The sequence below is a fragment of the Anopheles moucheti genome, chromosome 2, assembly GCF_943734755.1.
Source record: "Anopheles moucheti chromosome 2, idAnoMoucSN_F20_07, whole genome shotgun sequence".
In the NCBI taxonomy this organism is placed as follows: domain Eukaryota; kingdom Metazoa; phylum Arthropoda; class Insecta; order Diptera; family Culicidae; genus Anopheles; species Anopheles moucheti.
This window is the reverse complement of record NC_069140.1, coordinates 81,624,780-81,637,658: the sequence shown is the minus strand read 5'-3', so window position 1 is coordinate 81,637,658 and position 12,879 is coordinate 81,624,780. Positions and strand designations below refer to the sequence as shown.

The following is a 12,879-nucleotide window of genomic DNA, read 5'->3' as shown; positions in this document are numbered from 1 at the left end:
CGCGACCCCAGAATACGTCGATAATGTAAAACAAATGATGAGGTCAACACATACTCAACACGATATCAAAAGCAAATCGTACGTACAAGCAGAATTGGGATCATGCACGCAGGTATCTATTGACCGCTTAAAAGCCGCACACATAGACGCACCGGGTCAACCAATTGCGCAAGAAGATTCTCTCCCGATAAGCGCTACGACAGTGCCTGACGAAAAAAAGGAACACCACACGATGCGGTCGCGTAACCACAATACCGGAACGATATTGTTACTAAAGGGAGGGAGTATTTGGGGTACTGTTTGGGAAAAGGATGGATTGATAGGACTGGGATGAATCTGTGGTTTCAAAATGACCTTAGAAAAAGAGACCTGAAGCTGTTATGAAAAACTAGCAATGCTAGTACTGGATGCATGTAGAGGTCATCTACCAGCAGAAGTTACACAAATTTGTTCCTCAAAACAAAACGTTTCTGGAAGTCATTCCTGGTCTAACCAATCAGCTGCAACCACTACTGTTTAAGGGTTTGATAAGAGAAGAATTGAGTAAGTGGATACAAGGGGTTGATTCGAATTCCTTCAGGAAGAATAAAAAATCCACCATTCCAGAGATATGCCAATGGGTCCTTACTGCATGGAGACGTGTCAGTGAACCGATTGTCATTAAATCCTTTAAAAAATTCGGAATCAGTAGCAATCTTGATGGAACTGAGGATGATGCAATTTATGAAGATAGTGATGAGACGGGGATGATGACAATGAAAATGTGTATGAAAACACCAGTGAGGAAGATATGAAAGAGTATTATGAGTTGTAATATTCAAAGTTGTTGTTCCAATTGTTTTAAAAAAAGGAAAAAATCTTTTTTTTTCCAAAAATCATGGATAATTCATCTGGGGGGTTGTTATACGCGCTAAAATGCGGTACTTTGGTATATATTACTTATACCACATATGATTTAAAAAAAAATGGTTACATTCATTTCACATTTAACTCCAAACATTAAGCAATTTAATGCTCATCTATGAAGGATTCCCGTCCCGTGAGGTGCTACCCGGTCACTAACATTATGGATTCGTGTATCTTCGATTGGCTTTAAATGCCCCACTCAAACACGCCTCCTGAACTCCAGAAAATGAATGCAATCCATTCGGGAGATTATTAAATTAAAACACTTCACTCCAAAAACAGCCACCTCACCAACAGATATGATGTTTCCTCCCACACTGTATCACCCGAAACGGGTCGCTCTGACAGATCGATGTCAAAGACGCGAACCACCAACAAAAAAAGGCCACAAAACCAAAACGTCCGGACCACACCGTTGCCCGTACTCTCCATTTACGGTCACCAAACATATCTAGCTTTGGCGACCGTACATTTCGATTTCCCCCGCGTTTGGTCAGCGGTGGCTTGCCCGAAAATGGGGTTGCCGAAAATTGGACCACACACATGCGCCCGCCACACAGGACGCGGTCCCACACAGCAGCTAATCATACGGTAGCGCGTGTTCGTGTGCGGTGTGGCCTTAGCAATCCGATTCGCCCCGGTCGGTGGCTAGATCAAATGGTCGCTTTACACGGGCAAGACGAAGACGAACAAGAAGCAGCCCGCAGGCCGAATTGTTGAAAGGGGACAGTTGAAATTGGAAGAATAAGATATTGGACGGTTAAGTTTCGGCCTAATGAAGTGGTTGATAAATTGACCCGATAGCCCACGGCTGTGCAGGCGGGAATGTCACGAGGTAACACGGAAGCCACCGACAGGACTAGCCACATTAATGGGAATGAGGTATTTCTCCCTTGTTGTTGCTGTTAGCCAAGCTGTTCACAGCCAGAAGGGGCCCATGCGAAGAGAGAGAAAAAGGAGTAGTTCTAGCCGTTCTTATCAGTTGCGTAGGCATAATATACCATTTTAGATCAACCATTAGCAATCGCTTCATAATGTAGGATCAAGTTATGGGCTTTTGCTATTGAAAGGTATTGCTGCTTCAAAGCTTATAACAACACATCAAGTGGAGAGCCTCGATAATCGACGAATTTAATTGAAAACTTCATCACAATAATAAGCATCCAGCGTGTACAGCGTCCGCCTGCCAGCGGCATACACTAACAGAACAAATGTGGTGCTTCGTTAGTTTGAAAAATAAATAACTGAAATGACATTAAAGCATAGTTTCGCTGGACCGTTTCATTCCATTAACCACGTCCATTACCGGTGCGCAGTGCGATAATTTTCAATAAACCATTTCCCCGACGTCTAATTAACCGATTTTGTGCAGCGGAATAGATGCAACCGGTTTGGGGCCCGCTTTGCGTACAATACCGGTCCGGTGTCGTACGGTGTCACTCTGCCCGCACACAAGCCGGTTTTGTCATCCGACTCATCTTCTTCGCTTCACAGCTGGCTGGCTGATTGGGGATGGAGGAAAAAAAGTGCCGCCTCCACCAGCCAACCGTCACCTGCGAGCGTCAGTTCAAGGCGAGTTTAAGCCGAGTGTGTCCTTCGATCGGCGATAACGATCCACGGTCATGATTATGCCGGTGTGGCTAATCTTATAATTATCAACCATCAACAGCATCGTAACCAGTGTCGTAGCTTTACACACATTAGTGCTGAAACGGTTGATGTGAGCTGTACGGTGGGAGATAGTTGTGGCCATGTGTCAGGCACCAGCCAATGTGCTGAATCTATTATGGGTTTGAATGTTTAATGGCCGAACATGAAACAACATCGGACAGTGCAGCTTTCCCATGGTAGATTCTAACAGTGGACACCGTTGTTGGTTACTAACTAAATTGTTCTGGCGCTTGTTGTGATCGTCTGTGGCAATATGCGCGAGTGACGCAATGCTAGTCACAGTAGTGTCAACGAACCTCCGCGAAAAATATGAAGCTAAAGCTGCCTCAAATCGGAAAACAGCTGAACGAATCCCGAAACTTGTGGATGGCATTGGGATATCTTCATTTCCCTGCCCTAGGTCGATGCCGTAACGTCCCGTAAGGAGAGCATGTACAACATGCATATATGATGAGAGTATGAGCGAGAGAGAGAGAGAGAGAGAGAGAGAGAGAGAGCGAGAGAGAAAGCGAGAGCCACCTTAAATCAGCAGGGCACCACCAGCAGGGCCGAAAGGAAACGGACTGGGCCAAAGGAAACAGAAAAAAGGACCACACACAATGCACACTGACAGCCGGAGCAGCAGCAGCAGCAGCAACAGCGGACGGAGAGTCGATCCGAGAAGCAACCAATAGCCCAACAGAAACAGGCGAAGCAACCGAACCGATTCCGCTTCGGGACCACCCAGCACGGTCGCTCCGGGACCACACAAGTCGAAAAACGCACATTTTGATCGCACACTTACCCGGGGACGCTCCTGTGCCCGTGCGCCCGCAAACGGTCACCACACTCATCGCACGGTCGTGTCATCATCGGCGAGATGAGGCGCGTTCGCAACCGACGCAAGACGGCGACGGCGATCGAGACGGCACGACGATACTGGCGGTTCCGCTGGAAACGGGTGAACGATGGATGGATGGATGGACAGCTTCGGCACAATCAGAAAACTGATCTACTGAACCCAACCTTCCATCTTGCCTTCCTTCCATCCCGCCCTTTCGTTCGACAGCACCAAAACCATTCGGTGCCACTTATTATCCCGTCGGTTGGGTTGGCACCGATGCGTGAAGTGCAACTCTCGCTGTATGTGTGCTTGTGTTGCAAATTTGGGGACCTTAGCACGCTTTGGCTTTTCTTTGGCCGCGCGACGACTAATGTCACCTGCGTACGGGCATCGTTTGAGAGGATGCCAATTCATCCTTCAACGGATCTTGCGTAAGTGGTTGCCGTGGTTGGATTTTCGAATTGGAACTAAAGGGTTCGTCGAGACGGTGAATGCATGTCGCGTGCGGCTAAATTAAAAGGCAAGCATCTACTATAAAATCTAATTTTGAGATTTAAATATTACACACAGCTTCTAATTTCCTTGAACTGGAAGTATAGCTTTAAAACGATCCTTGTTTTGAAGTGTCTAAAGTAGCGCCTAAAAGTATGCAATCAAGAATCGCTTTCAATGCCGTATGCAAGGTTGGCAAACCCGTTGCAACCTTTCTAGCATTCATGTTGCATACATTTGGGCGCATGCTCTGGGCAAACCGTGGGTATTACTATTCCGTTTGTGCCATTAAAAGACATGGCTACTAAGAGATATTTATATAATTATTGATGATACATTATTTGATAACAATTTACAAATTTTAGGTTAGAAATTGTTCAGCATTTCGAAAGAATATCATGCTCTATATTGGTGTAGTACAGTACAGTACTTAATACTGTACTTAATATATCGTTTAAGCAAAGTCGTTTATTTGATTTCATTCAAACACGAATCTTTGAATCTCTTTCAGCGCCTTTTGAAGTTTTAGTAAACCATTTAAAAGCCTTCTAACATTCTATATGGATCCAGGTGAACCAAGTTGCATACATTCGGGCGCGTGCTTCGGGCAAGACGTGAAAATTGGAATGTATCGGGTTGTACTTAAACTTCTTAAAATCATTCAAATCTGAAGACAGCTTTGAAAAGTTGGACTCAAATGGTTCTCAAAGATTTATTCAAACTCATGATCCTGAATAATACAGTTTACTTCATCATCCACTATCGGAGGATTGGTCCGGATGGGATTTTGAACTGGTCATATCGTGTGAAGACCTGTGCTGCTACCAATATACCACCGGGTGCCCCAATTAAGTAAACGTGCAATTTAAAATTAACATTTCTTAGAGATTGTTGAATTTTTAGACTTAAGGCTTTATGAACCGTTGAGGATTCATAATGCTTCGAAGTATCACGAGAGTCAAATGATGACTTGAATGACCCTTCACTGATGATTCATGTGGATGACTCTTCTCGAAAGATTCATTAGACACAACACTACCTTGTATTTATATTCTGATGACATTTGCCATGGCCAAGGTAGAATACCCCCTGTGCAGATCGTTTGCACGCAGGAACCATATATTTCACCGTTTACCGCACGTTCGCGACATTGCAGATCAACGCAAAGGGCGATACAAAGATCGCACAAGAATTCTAATTATCGCATACTTCCCGCACAACCAAACTGCTAGCATAGATCTAGGAAATCACGCTCGGCGCTTACGATAGATGCAATGATGAAATGGGGTCCAAAAGGCCGTGTGTCGTAAAACGTTGGTGCTTTGATTTCATTCGTTCCTGCACAGCGTACGATCCACCATTCACCCATTCTAGACAGTTCCCCCATCAGCTGGCTGACATCTTCTTCAGGCAATAAGATTTACATTAGAAAATCTTAGCACCCCCTTTATCGACGCACCCGTACGTCCATCTTTCGGTCATCTTTATTCAGCTCCCTTTTCATTCTGCCCGTTACCATCATGTAGACCTCGTGGCCGGAATCTAGTTCTTCCAGTGAATGTGCCGGGAATATCCGAGCGACGATCGGGCGGACGGGATAGCAGTGAAAGATTTATGGTTTTGCTTAGAGGGTGGTCTCGTTGTAAAGAGACGATTACGTGCGCGATAGGGGATCCCCCGCGAGATCCGGCACGGGTGAAGATTAATTGTTGCCTCCCGCTTCAGTGATTTCCTGGTGCGTTCTTTACAAAAAAAGCCCCTCAGCTGGATGATCCCCAACCCGACGCTTCCCGATGTCAATCATAAACTGTCAACGGCAAGCTAATGAAATCGTTTTCCATTTGGTTGCCGTACAGTTTGCTCGCCGTGTGGGAAAGACGATTTAATTGAAACGATGGAGTTTCCAACCATCACGCCAGTATATGCCACAGGATAATGTTACATGAGATGAAATGCAAATTCACGCCCGCGATCGGAAGGATTTTTATCTAATCGAATTTAGTTTGTTACATTTTGCGTCAATTTTGGTTCACTGCACTGATTAATATAAAGTTGATTAAATTTACTTTTGTTGACGGTTGCATCCAAAAATGTTTGGTAACGTACACTTCCTATATTTCGTTTAATTGACTGATTAGCCAGTCAACAGGTTAGGTTTCTGAACTACTCTACAGAACTCCGGAGTGGACACAAACTCCAGGATATACTTCAGGGTGTTGATTTTTTTGCAATCATGTATTAAATTTATTATATTTGCTAACAAGGTTTCATCTGATCTGGGAATCATATGTAAATCAGATGTGGGAATCAGAGTAGATAAAAATCTAAAATCAGACGACAAGGACACGCACATCCGTAAAAAACTGGATGAGTGTATGGTATACTGTCTGCTACTACTCTCTACACTGTATGTCTAATTCTCCTATACCAGGTCAACAATTTCAAGAGGTCATAGGAAGAGATTTACGTAGTGAGTAAAAGTGATTCAGTGGGTGAATGAGTGAGTGAGTGAGTAGATAAGTGAGTGATTGAGTGAGTGAGTGTGCCCAAACCGCGGCATTATACCAAAGTGGTGATGTAGCCGCATTGGGCCACCTATGTTGGGAATGATCGCTACCAACGAGTTTGCTGCTCCGGTAGCGTTATTGCATCCGTATTCAAGGTTCTTCTTCAAATTATGGCGATTATCAATGAAGACACTGAGGTACTTTAACTCCCGTACGGATGTGATGCGTGCCGTGCCCACACGTGTTGTGGCTGCAGATGACTCCGTTTTATCTCCACGCAAAGAGCGGTGAATGTGAAATATACTAATAGAATTGTTGTCTTTTTTGAAAAGAAAATAAAATTTCATACTATTTACTTAAAGCGCAAAAAAGGTATTTGACTCATATATTTCACATGGAAAGCACATTGTTTCTGATACAAAATCATCTAAAAATTAAGCGCCTACATGTATGCAATATTAAAATGGTGCGTACATTATTTCAAGCAGGGACATATGAGTTTTTATCCAACAAATTACAGTCAGTTGGCCTCGCAGTACGCCATACGTGAATAGGTCGAAAAAAATGCGAAAAGAAGTATCATAACATGATCGTAGGGATCGACGAATAGGGTAAGTGTACCAATAGTGTTATGCAACAACTTAAACAATGTTGGAGCTGTTTGGAAGAAGCACATTACATTGCTTCAACTAAATATGATTCAAAATACGTTTCTCTCTTTTAAGAATACGATAACCGACATTAAACACAGTTAATTTATTGAAAAAAAACCCTTTTTGCAAGTGTTCTATTGCATCTATAATGATGGTTTGCTTCCTATTGTGGTGGTCTTCCTATTGTTTTGTCCATCATTTTATCGTTAACATTTTTCCCCAAACACTGACGTAATGATCCAAATTTGTTCTCCTTCTTCCATAAGACTTGTGTTTAGTTTTTTCCAAACATTGTAGGTCAATTTGCTTCTCAAATGACAAGAAATGGAATCTTCTCCGTCCACTGATTTGATTGCTTCATTATGTTTGACAGAAGTTTTACGAGAAGCTACTACGACTACTGTAGGAACATACCTGTTTTAGGTTCCTATAATTGCACCATGGCCAAAATCGACAAAAAAATATTAGATCACACTTAAAGACCGCATATTCGCTATTTTAGCATGATTTTCAGCTTGGGTTTTAGAACATGCGAAAAACAGCAACAGCGAAGATTCTTGTGGTGGTGTAAATCATAAGTTTGAAACGGAATGCCCGCGTGATTGGGATTATGCTCCCATGTGAACGCAGTGTTATATTTTCCCGCCACTCGTTGACAGCTCATTTCACGGGAAAAACTTGGTAACGCATCGAAACGCTTGCACGCATTGACAATGATCCCTCGTACGATCACAGTGGGCAATTTAAACAATAATTTGTACAATTAAAATATCACAAAATTTTTCTGCACTTGCTGTTAACACATTTTAATCAGTGACATACAAAATTAGTTTCAAATAAATTGAAATCCTTCTTCATTTTCACTTTTCTCTCATGACCGTTGGGATAACCCAGAGTGCATAGTTTGTTTGTGTTTTGATCAGGATGACATTAGTTCCCGCCAATTCATTCCTGCCTCGCAACAAAACTAGCATTTTAAATGGAAGAAACTACTAAAAGATGTGAACCACCAAAGAAAAGACGTAAAATAGAACATTCTGAAGTAATCGCAGAGGATCAAACTGAGGTTGATCACATTAACCGGCTTCCGTATGAGGTGAGGAATACTCTAAGTCGCAGTCGCACCTCTCCCGAACACCGAACACCAAATGATTTTTTGTTTTGGTAAACCATTTCAGATTTTCTGCCAAATATTCCAACTGCTCTACTTCAAAGAGCAGCAACAGTGCAGCCTGGTGTGTCAGCGCTGGTATGCCATTTTACGCTCCGACCCATTTGTTAATAAATTCCGGTTCAACTTCAGCCATTGCTTCGGATTGCCAATGAGTGTAAATCGTCAGGAGTACATGGAGAAATGCGTACACCTTGTGTTTCACGACTGTGGCTCGTATCCGGAAGTTGAATCCCAAAAGGAAATGATGGACATGGTGCGAAAGGCACAATCTGCCGACGATGAACCCGGACCATCAAGTCGGGAAACTAATGGATTAACCTCCGAACAGTACCTTTTCTCCGGCAAACTGCCGCTGAAGACGCTGGAGATAAGGGCATCGTTCGATCGGATGCGTCGCTTCCTGTCCGATCGGTTGCAGGCAATGGAAAATCTGCAAGAACTGCATTTAACCGTCCTGCCCGAAGCATTGGAGGATGTACCGGCACAGATAGCCCCATGCTGGATAATCGCACACGCCACTCTTCCATCGCTGGTTTGGGAACTGTACGAAAACACAAACGGGTACGAAATCAAGCTTCCCGCGCTCGAAAAGTATCAACTCGATATAGCGAACGATTTTGATCTGAAAACGTTGCGAAACCACAGCAGCCAACTGGTCGAGTTTACGGTGTGGTTTTACTTCGAACGAGCGATGGAACAAACGCTTACCTTGCCCTTTCCGAAGCTGAAAAGGCTGGAGGCAAAACGGTTCGATAACAAACTCAACTCGCCCGAACCGAACACACGCGTTGACGATGCGTCGGCGGAACGTTTCGTTCGAAGTGCTCCACTGCTGGAGGATGTTTACCTCGATTCGAACACGGTTGCATTCCGGCTGTTCCGTGCCATTTGTCTGTTCGCTGCCGACACGCTGAAACGGCTCACGGTACGCGATGTCATCTTTCCGCGCGATTTGTTTCTGCTCATTCTTGAGCTGAAGAACCTGGAAGTAAGTTGAAAATGGTCACTTAAGAGTGTGAATTAACTAACAGCGTTGTATCATTACAGTTTTTAAGGCTCAAAAACTGCATCCTTGAGGAAGGAAGTCGCCTACGAATGGTGGATTTTCCACGGTTGCAACATCTGGAGCTCATTTCTAGCGCGACCTGTTTTCGCCTCGATCCAGGCTTTGGTCTCGTTCGGCGCTTTAAATACAGCATGGATTCACAGCTTTCCAAGCTCTGCCATAATTTCATAATGCTGGAAGATTTGGAAGTGAAGCTGCGCACCAAGGCACCGGTCGCCGAACACATCCGCGAACGCTTCCATTCGATTGAGTCTCTAACGAACCTGCACACGCTGCGCATCAATGGTATGCGAACATATACCCGCCCGTGGGCCTTCTGCACACCGATGCCAGCGGTAAAACGGTTGGTTCTTCGCAAGTGTCATCTGTTGCGCTGTAATTTTAAGGATTTGCGCAAACTATTTCCACACCTCCGAGTGCTCGAGCTGGATGCCACCTGCATCGCGTACAAGCGGTTACCGGCCGGTGTAAAACCAATGACACATTTGCGTCGTCGATTGAAAGAGTTTTTGCCCGATTGTTGCGTGACGGTGAATACTGCATCAACAGCCGAACCGGTGAGTACGGTGTTGAAAATGGAAGATGAACACGGATGGAAGCTGCACTTGATCGAAACGAAAGGTATAAAAATGATAAAATTAAGGAAAGGTAGGAATAAGGTTGATTAATATCAGCCTTTTTGGTTTCCGTTGATGGCGTTTAGGCGAGTCCTGAAAAGCGTTACGACCTTGTGATACCTCACACAGTGAAAACAAAAACAAAATTGCCAATAAGAAATACTTTCACAGATAGCTGAGTTTATATTACATCAAACCCTTCTGTTTCTTATGCTTTCGTTTACATGGCAAAAGATCCGAAACGGGGTACGGGTTCTGGTCAACGGTAGGTAAAATATCTTTAACTCTTTTATTTCAACTTGCTTCGCCAACTTGCTAAGATGAAAACTGAATGTAAGTTGTGATGTTAATAAAAGAAGAGCTATTGGTAGCTTAATATGATTGCTGCTACATTACTCCCTTGCTAGGCTCGGTATGCTATGATCTGCCGTTTGGTTTCAACGATGGCGCACAGTTCGGTCTATTTGTTCGATGCCATAACGATTATCCAGATCCAGAAGCTTTGCTGTAAAATTTTTACACTCTATAAACATTCGGTCTTATCCGGTTGATTGCGAAACATATTACACATTGCACTTGGAAAACAAACAGCTAAAAACACGAATATCGTTAAACAAAAATAGAACATTCAATTTTTGTGTGGTTGCCGGTAAAAAATCTCCCCAGGAATGTAGCGTAACTTCATCTACTTTCTCCACCGCTCGTTCCCGCCTGTTCCGCGTCGTTCGCATCTCTCTCGCCACCTTCCGATGTGCTGCCTGGATCAAGTAGACTGTGCAGCTTACGGTGCGATTTCTGTGCTGAGATACGCAACGCCGAATGAACCAGCGCCATATCGTATTCGGTCTGATTGCCCTTCTCATTGTCCAGATAGATTTCCTGCAACCGATCACCGAAGCGCGAAAGCACACGGGCACGATAGTCTACAAAACAGCGAGACAAAATTACATTAGTTATTCAGCATTTTACACGACAAAAAAAGAAGGGTGAGTTTTTAAATCCGTACCAACACCACCGGCCACAGGGTTTCCCATCAGGCGCAAATTCTCCAGCAGCGGTAAATTACCGATGTAATCGATTTCGTTTATATCATCAATTAAATTGCAACTCAAATCCAGATTCACGAGCGAGTAAAGTTTGCCGAGTCCTTCCAGCAAACGGATACGGTTTTGGGACAGATTCAGCGTGACCAAATTGCCCAGCTGCACGTGCCAGTTCGGACACTGCGCTATCCGGTTGCAGCGCAGGCTGAGTATCTGCAGGTTGTTCAGATGGCTAAGGTGGGCAATGTTTTCCAGCTTGTTCTTGTCCAGTACCAGATCTTTCAGACTGGGGAAAAGCCTTATCGTACGATCGATTGCCGTCAGTTGGTTTTCCTTAAAGACCGCATGTCGAAGTTGTTTCCATTGCTAAAAGAAACAGAAACCATGCGAGTGTATTGCATTGTACTGCGCTACATTACTTCTAATACGTTTACCTTCGATTTGTCTAGCTCGTCTTCCGCCGCATCCTTATGGACATTATCACACAGCGCAATTTGGCAGATTTGTTTCGCTTCGCTTTTGTACACCTCTATCCTTGAGAGCGTTTCACGCAAGGCACCTGTAAAACGACAAGCCGAAACGAACGAGGTAAGTACAAGGCCAACCCTTGTCAAAACCTGCCTTCGCGCTCGCAACCATTCCACTATCGGCACGGACGATACTGACCTACATTTTGAATGTTTTCCGTCGGCACGCCATAAATGATGAGATTACGCAACACTTTGAACACGCTCAGCTCGTACCGTAGCTGCACCGGGATGAGATTGCTGCTGCCGATCGGTTTGTGTAGCGCGTGCGGAATGTACTTGTCCGTATCGTCATCGTACAGGATCGTCGGCAGGCTGTTTTTCGTCGGCAGCACAATGATTGTCTCCAGCTGCGCACAAAAGTCCAGTATGTGGGAGAAATTATAATTGCTGCAGGCTGCTTCCGTCGGTGGACAGGGTATCTTCAACCGTTCGCTAATTGCGTGCAGTTCCAGCACGGAGAAGCCGTACTTTTTCGACTTGGCCAAGAATGCGTCACCGCGCAGAAACAGCGAGCTGGCGAGATGTTGCACCAGAAAGATAATGTCGTATCGATGGAAGTCGAGAAACTCGACAAACTCCCGTGGCATTGTAACTTTCAGAAAGATGAGCATCTCCTTCAGATAATGCTCGAGCGCTTCCTGGCGCTTCTTCAGAAACGTCGGGCTCTTGTTACCGAGCACCTTCTTCGGTGGTAGCTTATCCTTCGAGACGCCCCGTTCCGATACGAGACGATCGTGCAGCTCGGCAAAGTCACGAAACCGATGGTTCACCGTCCACATTATCTGGCCACATTTCACCAATATTTCGTAGTAATTCACACTATCGACCGTGATTATACGCGGGATCGAGATGGTGGTTTCGTTTGCATGCAGCTGATAGTTGGACATCTTTGTATCGCGTACACAGCAGTAGAGGGAAGCAATTTGTTCACCATCTGCCACAGTACTGGGTCCAGCGAAAGTTCTACCACCGAACGGTGCACGGCACGTGTATTAGCGATGTCCGGTGTCGACAGGCTGATGGGGCGTAATCACGTTTCCATCCCTTTCGTAAAGCCCGTGCATTTATCAATTTAAGCGAATAAAGGCTGCAATCATAGAGCAAACACAGGGAAACGCAGAACAATTCACAAACAAAATAAAAACATTTATTAATCATTCGAGGGAGGGTTTTGGGCCCAGTGACAGCTGTGCGCTACCCAAGTAACATCCACAAAAAGCCTTTCGTGGAAGTGGCTGTCAGGTTTTCTTGATGTGTAGAAATTTATGCACAGTATTATTGGCTTTAAGTTATCGAAAAAATAATTTTGGTTAATAAGAATAATTCTGTAGTTTGAGCATCATATCAAGAGTTTGTTCAATGCAGCATTTAAAAATTACCGGGAAGGACTATTGACA

At 44.3% G+C, this 12,879-nt stretch overlaps 2 protein-coding genes across 2 annotated transcripts; one reads left to right on the top strand and one right to left on the bottom strand.

Moving 5' to 3' along the window:
- Positions 1 to 8,006: 8,006 nt before the first annotated feature.
- Positions 8,007 to 10,055, top strand: LOC128310107 (uncharacterized). The gene is made up of 3 exons (XM_053046659.1): positions 8,007 to 8,148; positions 8,231 to 9,214; positions 9,274 to 10,055. Exons 1-3 carry the CDS (start codon positions 8,032 to 8,034, stop codon positions 9,958 to 9,960), a joined length of 1,788 nt encoding a protein of 595 aa, XP_052902619.1. The 5' UTR covers positions 8,007 to 8,031; the 3' UTR covers positions 9,961 to 10,055.
- Positions 10,056 to 10,081: 26 nt separating this feature from the next.
- On the bottom strand, positions 10,082 to 12,586 carry LOC128310106 (nischarin). Its single transcript, XM_053046658.1, has 4 exons — positions 11,619 to 12,586; positions 11,387 to 11,511; positions 10,916 to 11,318; positions 10,082 to 10,832 (listed from the first exon to the last, which is right to left on the bottom strand). Exons 1-4 carry the CDS (start codon positions 12,367 to 12,369, stop codon positions 10,591 to 10,593), a joined length of 1,521 nt encoding a protein of 506 aa, XP_052902618.1. The 5' UTR covers positions 12,370 to 12,586; the 3' UTR covers positions 10,082 to 10,590.
- Positions 12,587 to 12,879: the final 293 nt, after the last annotated feature.

What these genes read in the sequence shown, in the direction of transcription:
- LOC128310106 (XM_053046658.1), bottom strand. Translation starts at nt 12,369, where the DNA reads ATGTCCAACTATCAGCTGCATGCAAACGAAACCACCATCTCGATCCCG. An exon ending in GGAAAACATTCAAAATGTAG is followed by an intron (nt 11,512 to 11,618) that starts GTCAGTATCGTC and finishes GTCGTTTTACAG; the next exon opens with GTGCCTTGCGTGAAACGCTC. An exon ending in ACGAGCTAGACAAATCGAAG is followed by an intron (nt 11,319 to 11,386) that starts GTAAACGTATTA and finishes TGTTTCTTTTAG; the next exon opens with CAATGGAAACAACTTCGACA.
- LOC128310107 (XM_053046659.1), top strand. Translation starts at nt 8,032, where the DNA reads ATGGAAGAAACTACTAAAAGATGTGAACCACCAAAGAAAAGACGTAAA. An exon ending in TTAACCGGCTTCCGTATGAG is followed by an intron (nt 8,149 to 8,230) that starts GTGAGGAATACT and finishes AAACCATTTCAG; the next exon opens with ATTTTCTGCCAAATATTCCA. An exon ending in TTGAGCTGAAGAACCTGGAA is followed by an intron (nt 9,215 to 9,273) that starts GTAAGTTGAAAA and finishes GTATCATTACAG; the next exon opens with TTTTTAAGGCTCAAAAACTG.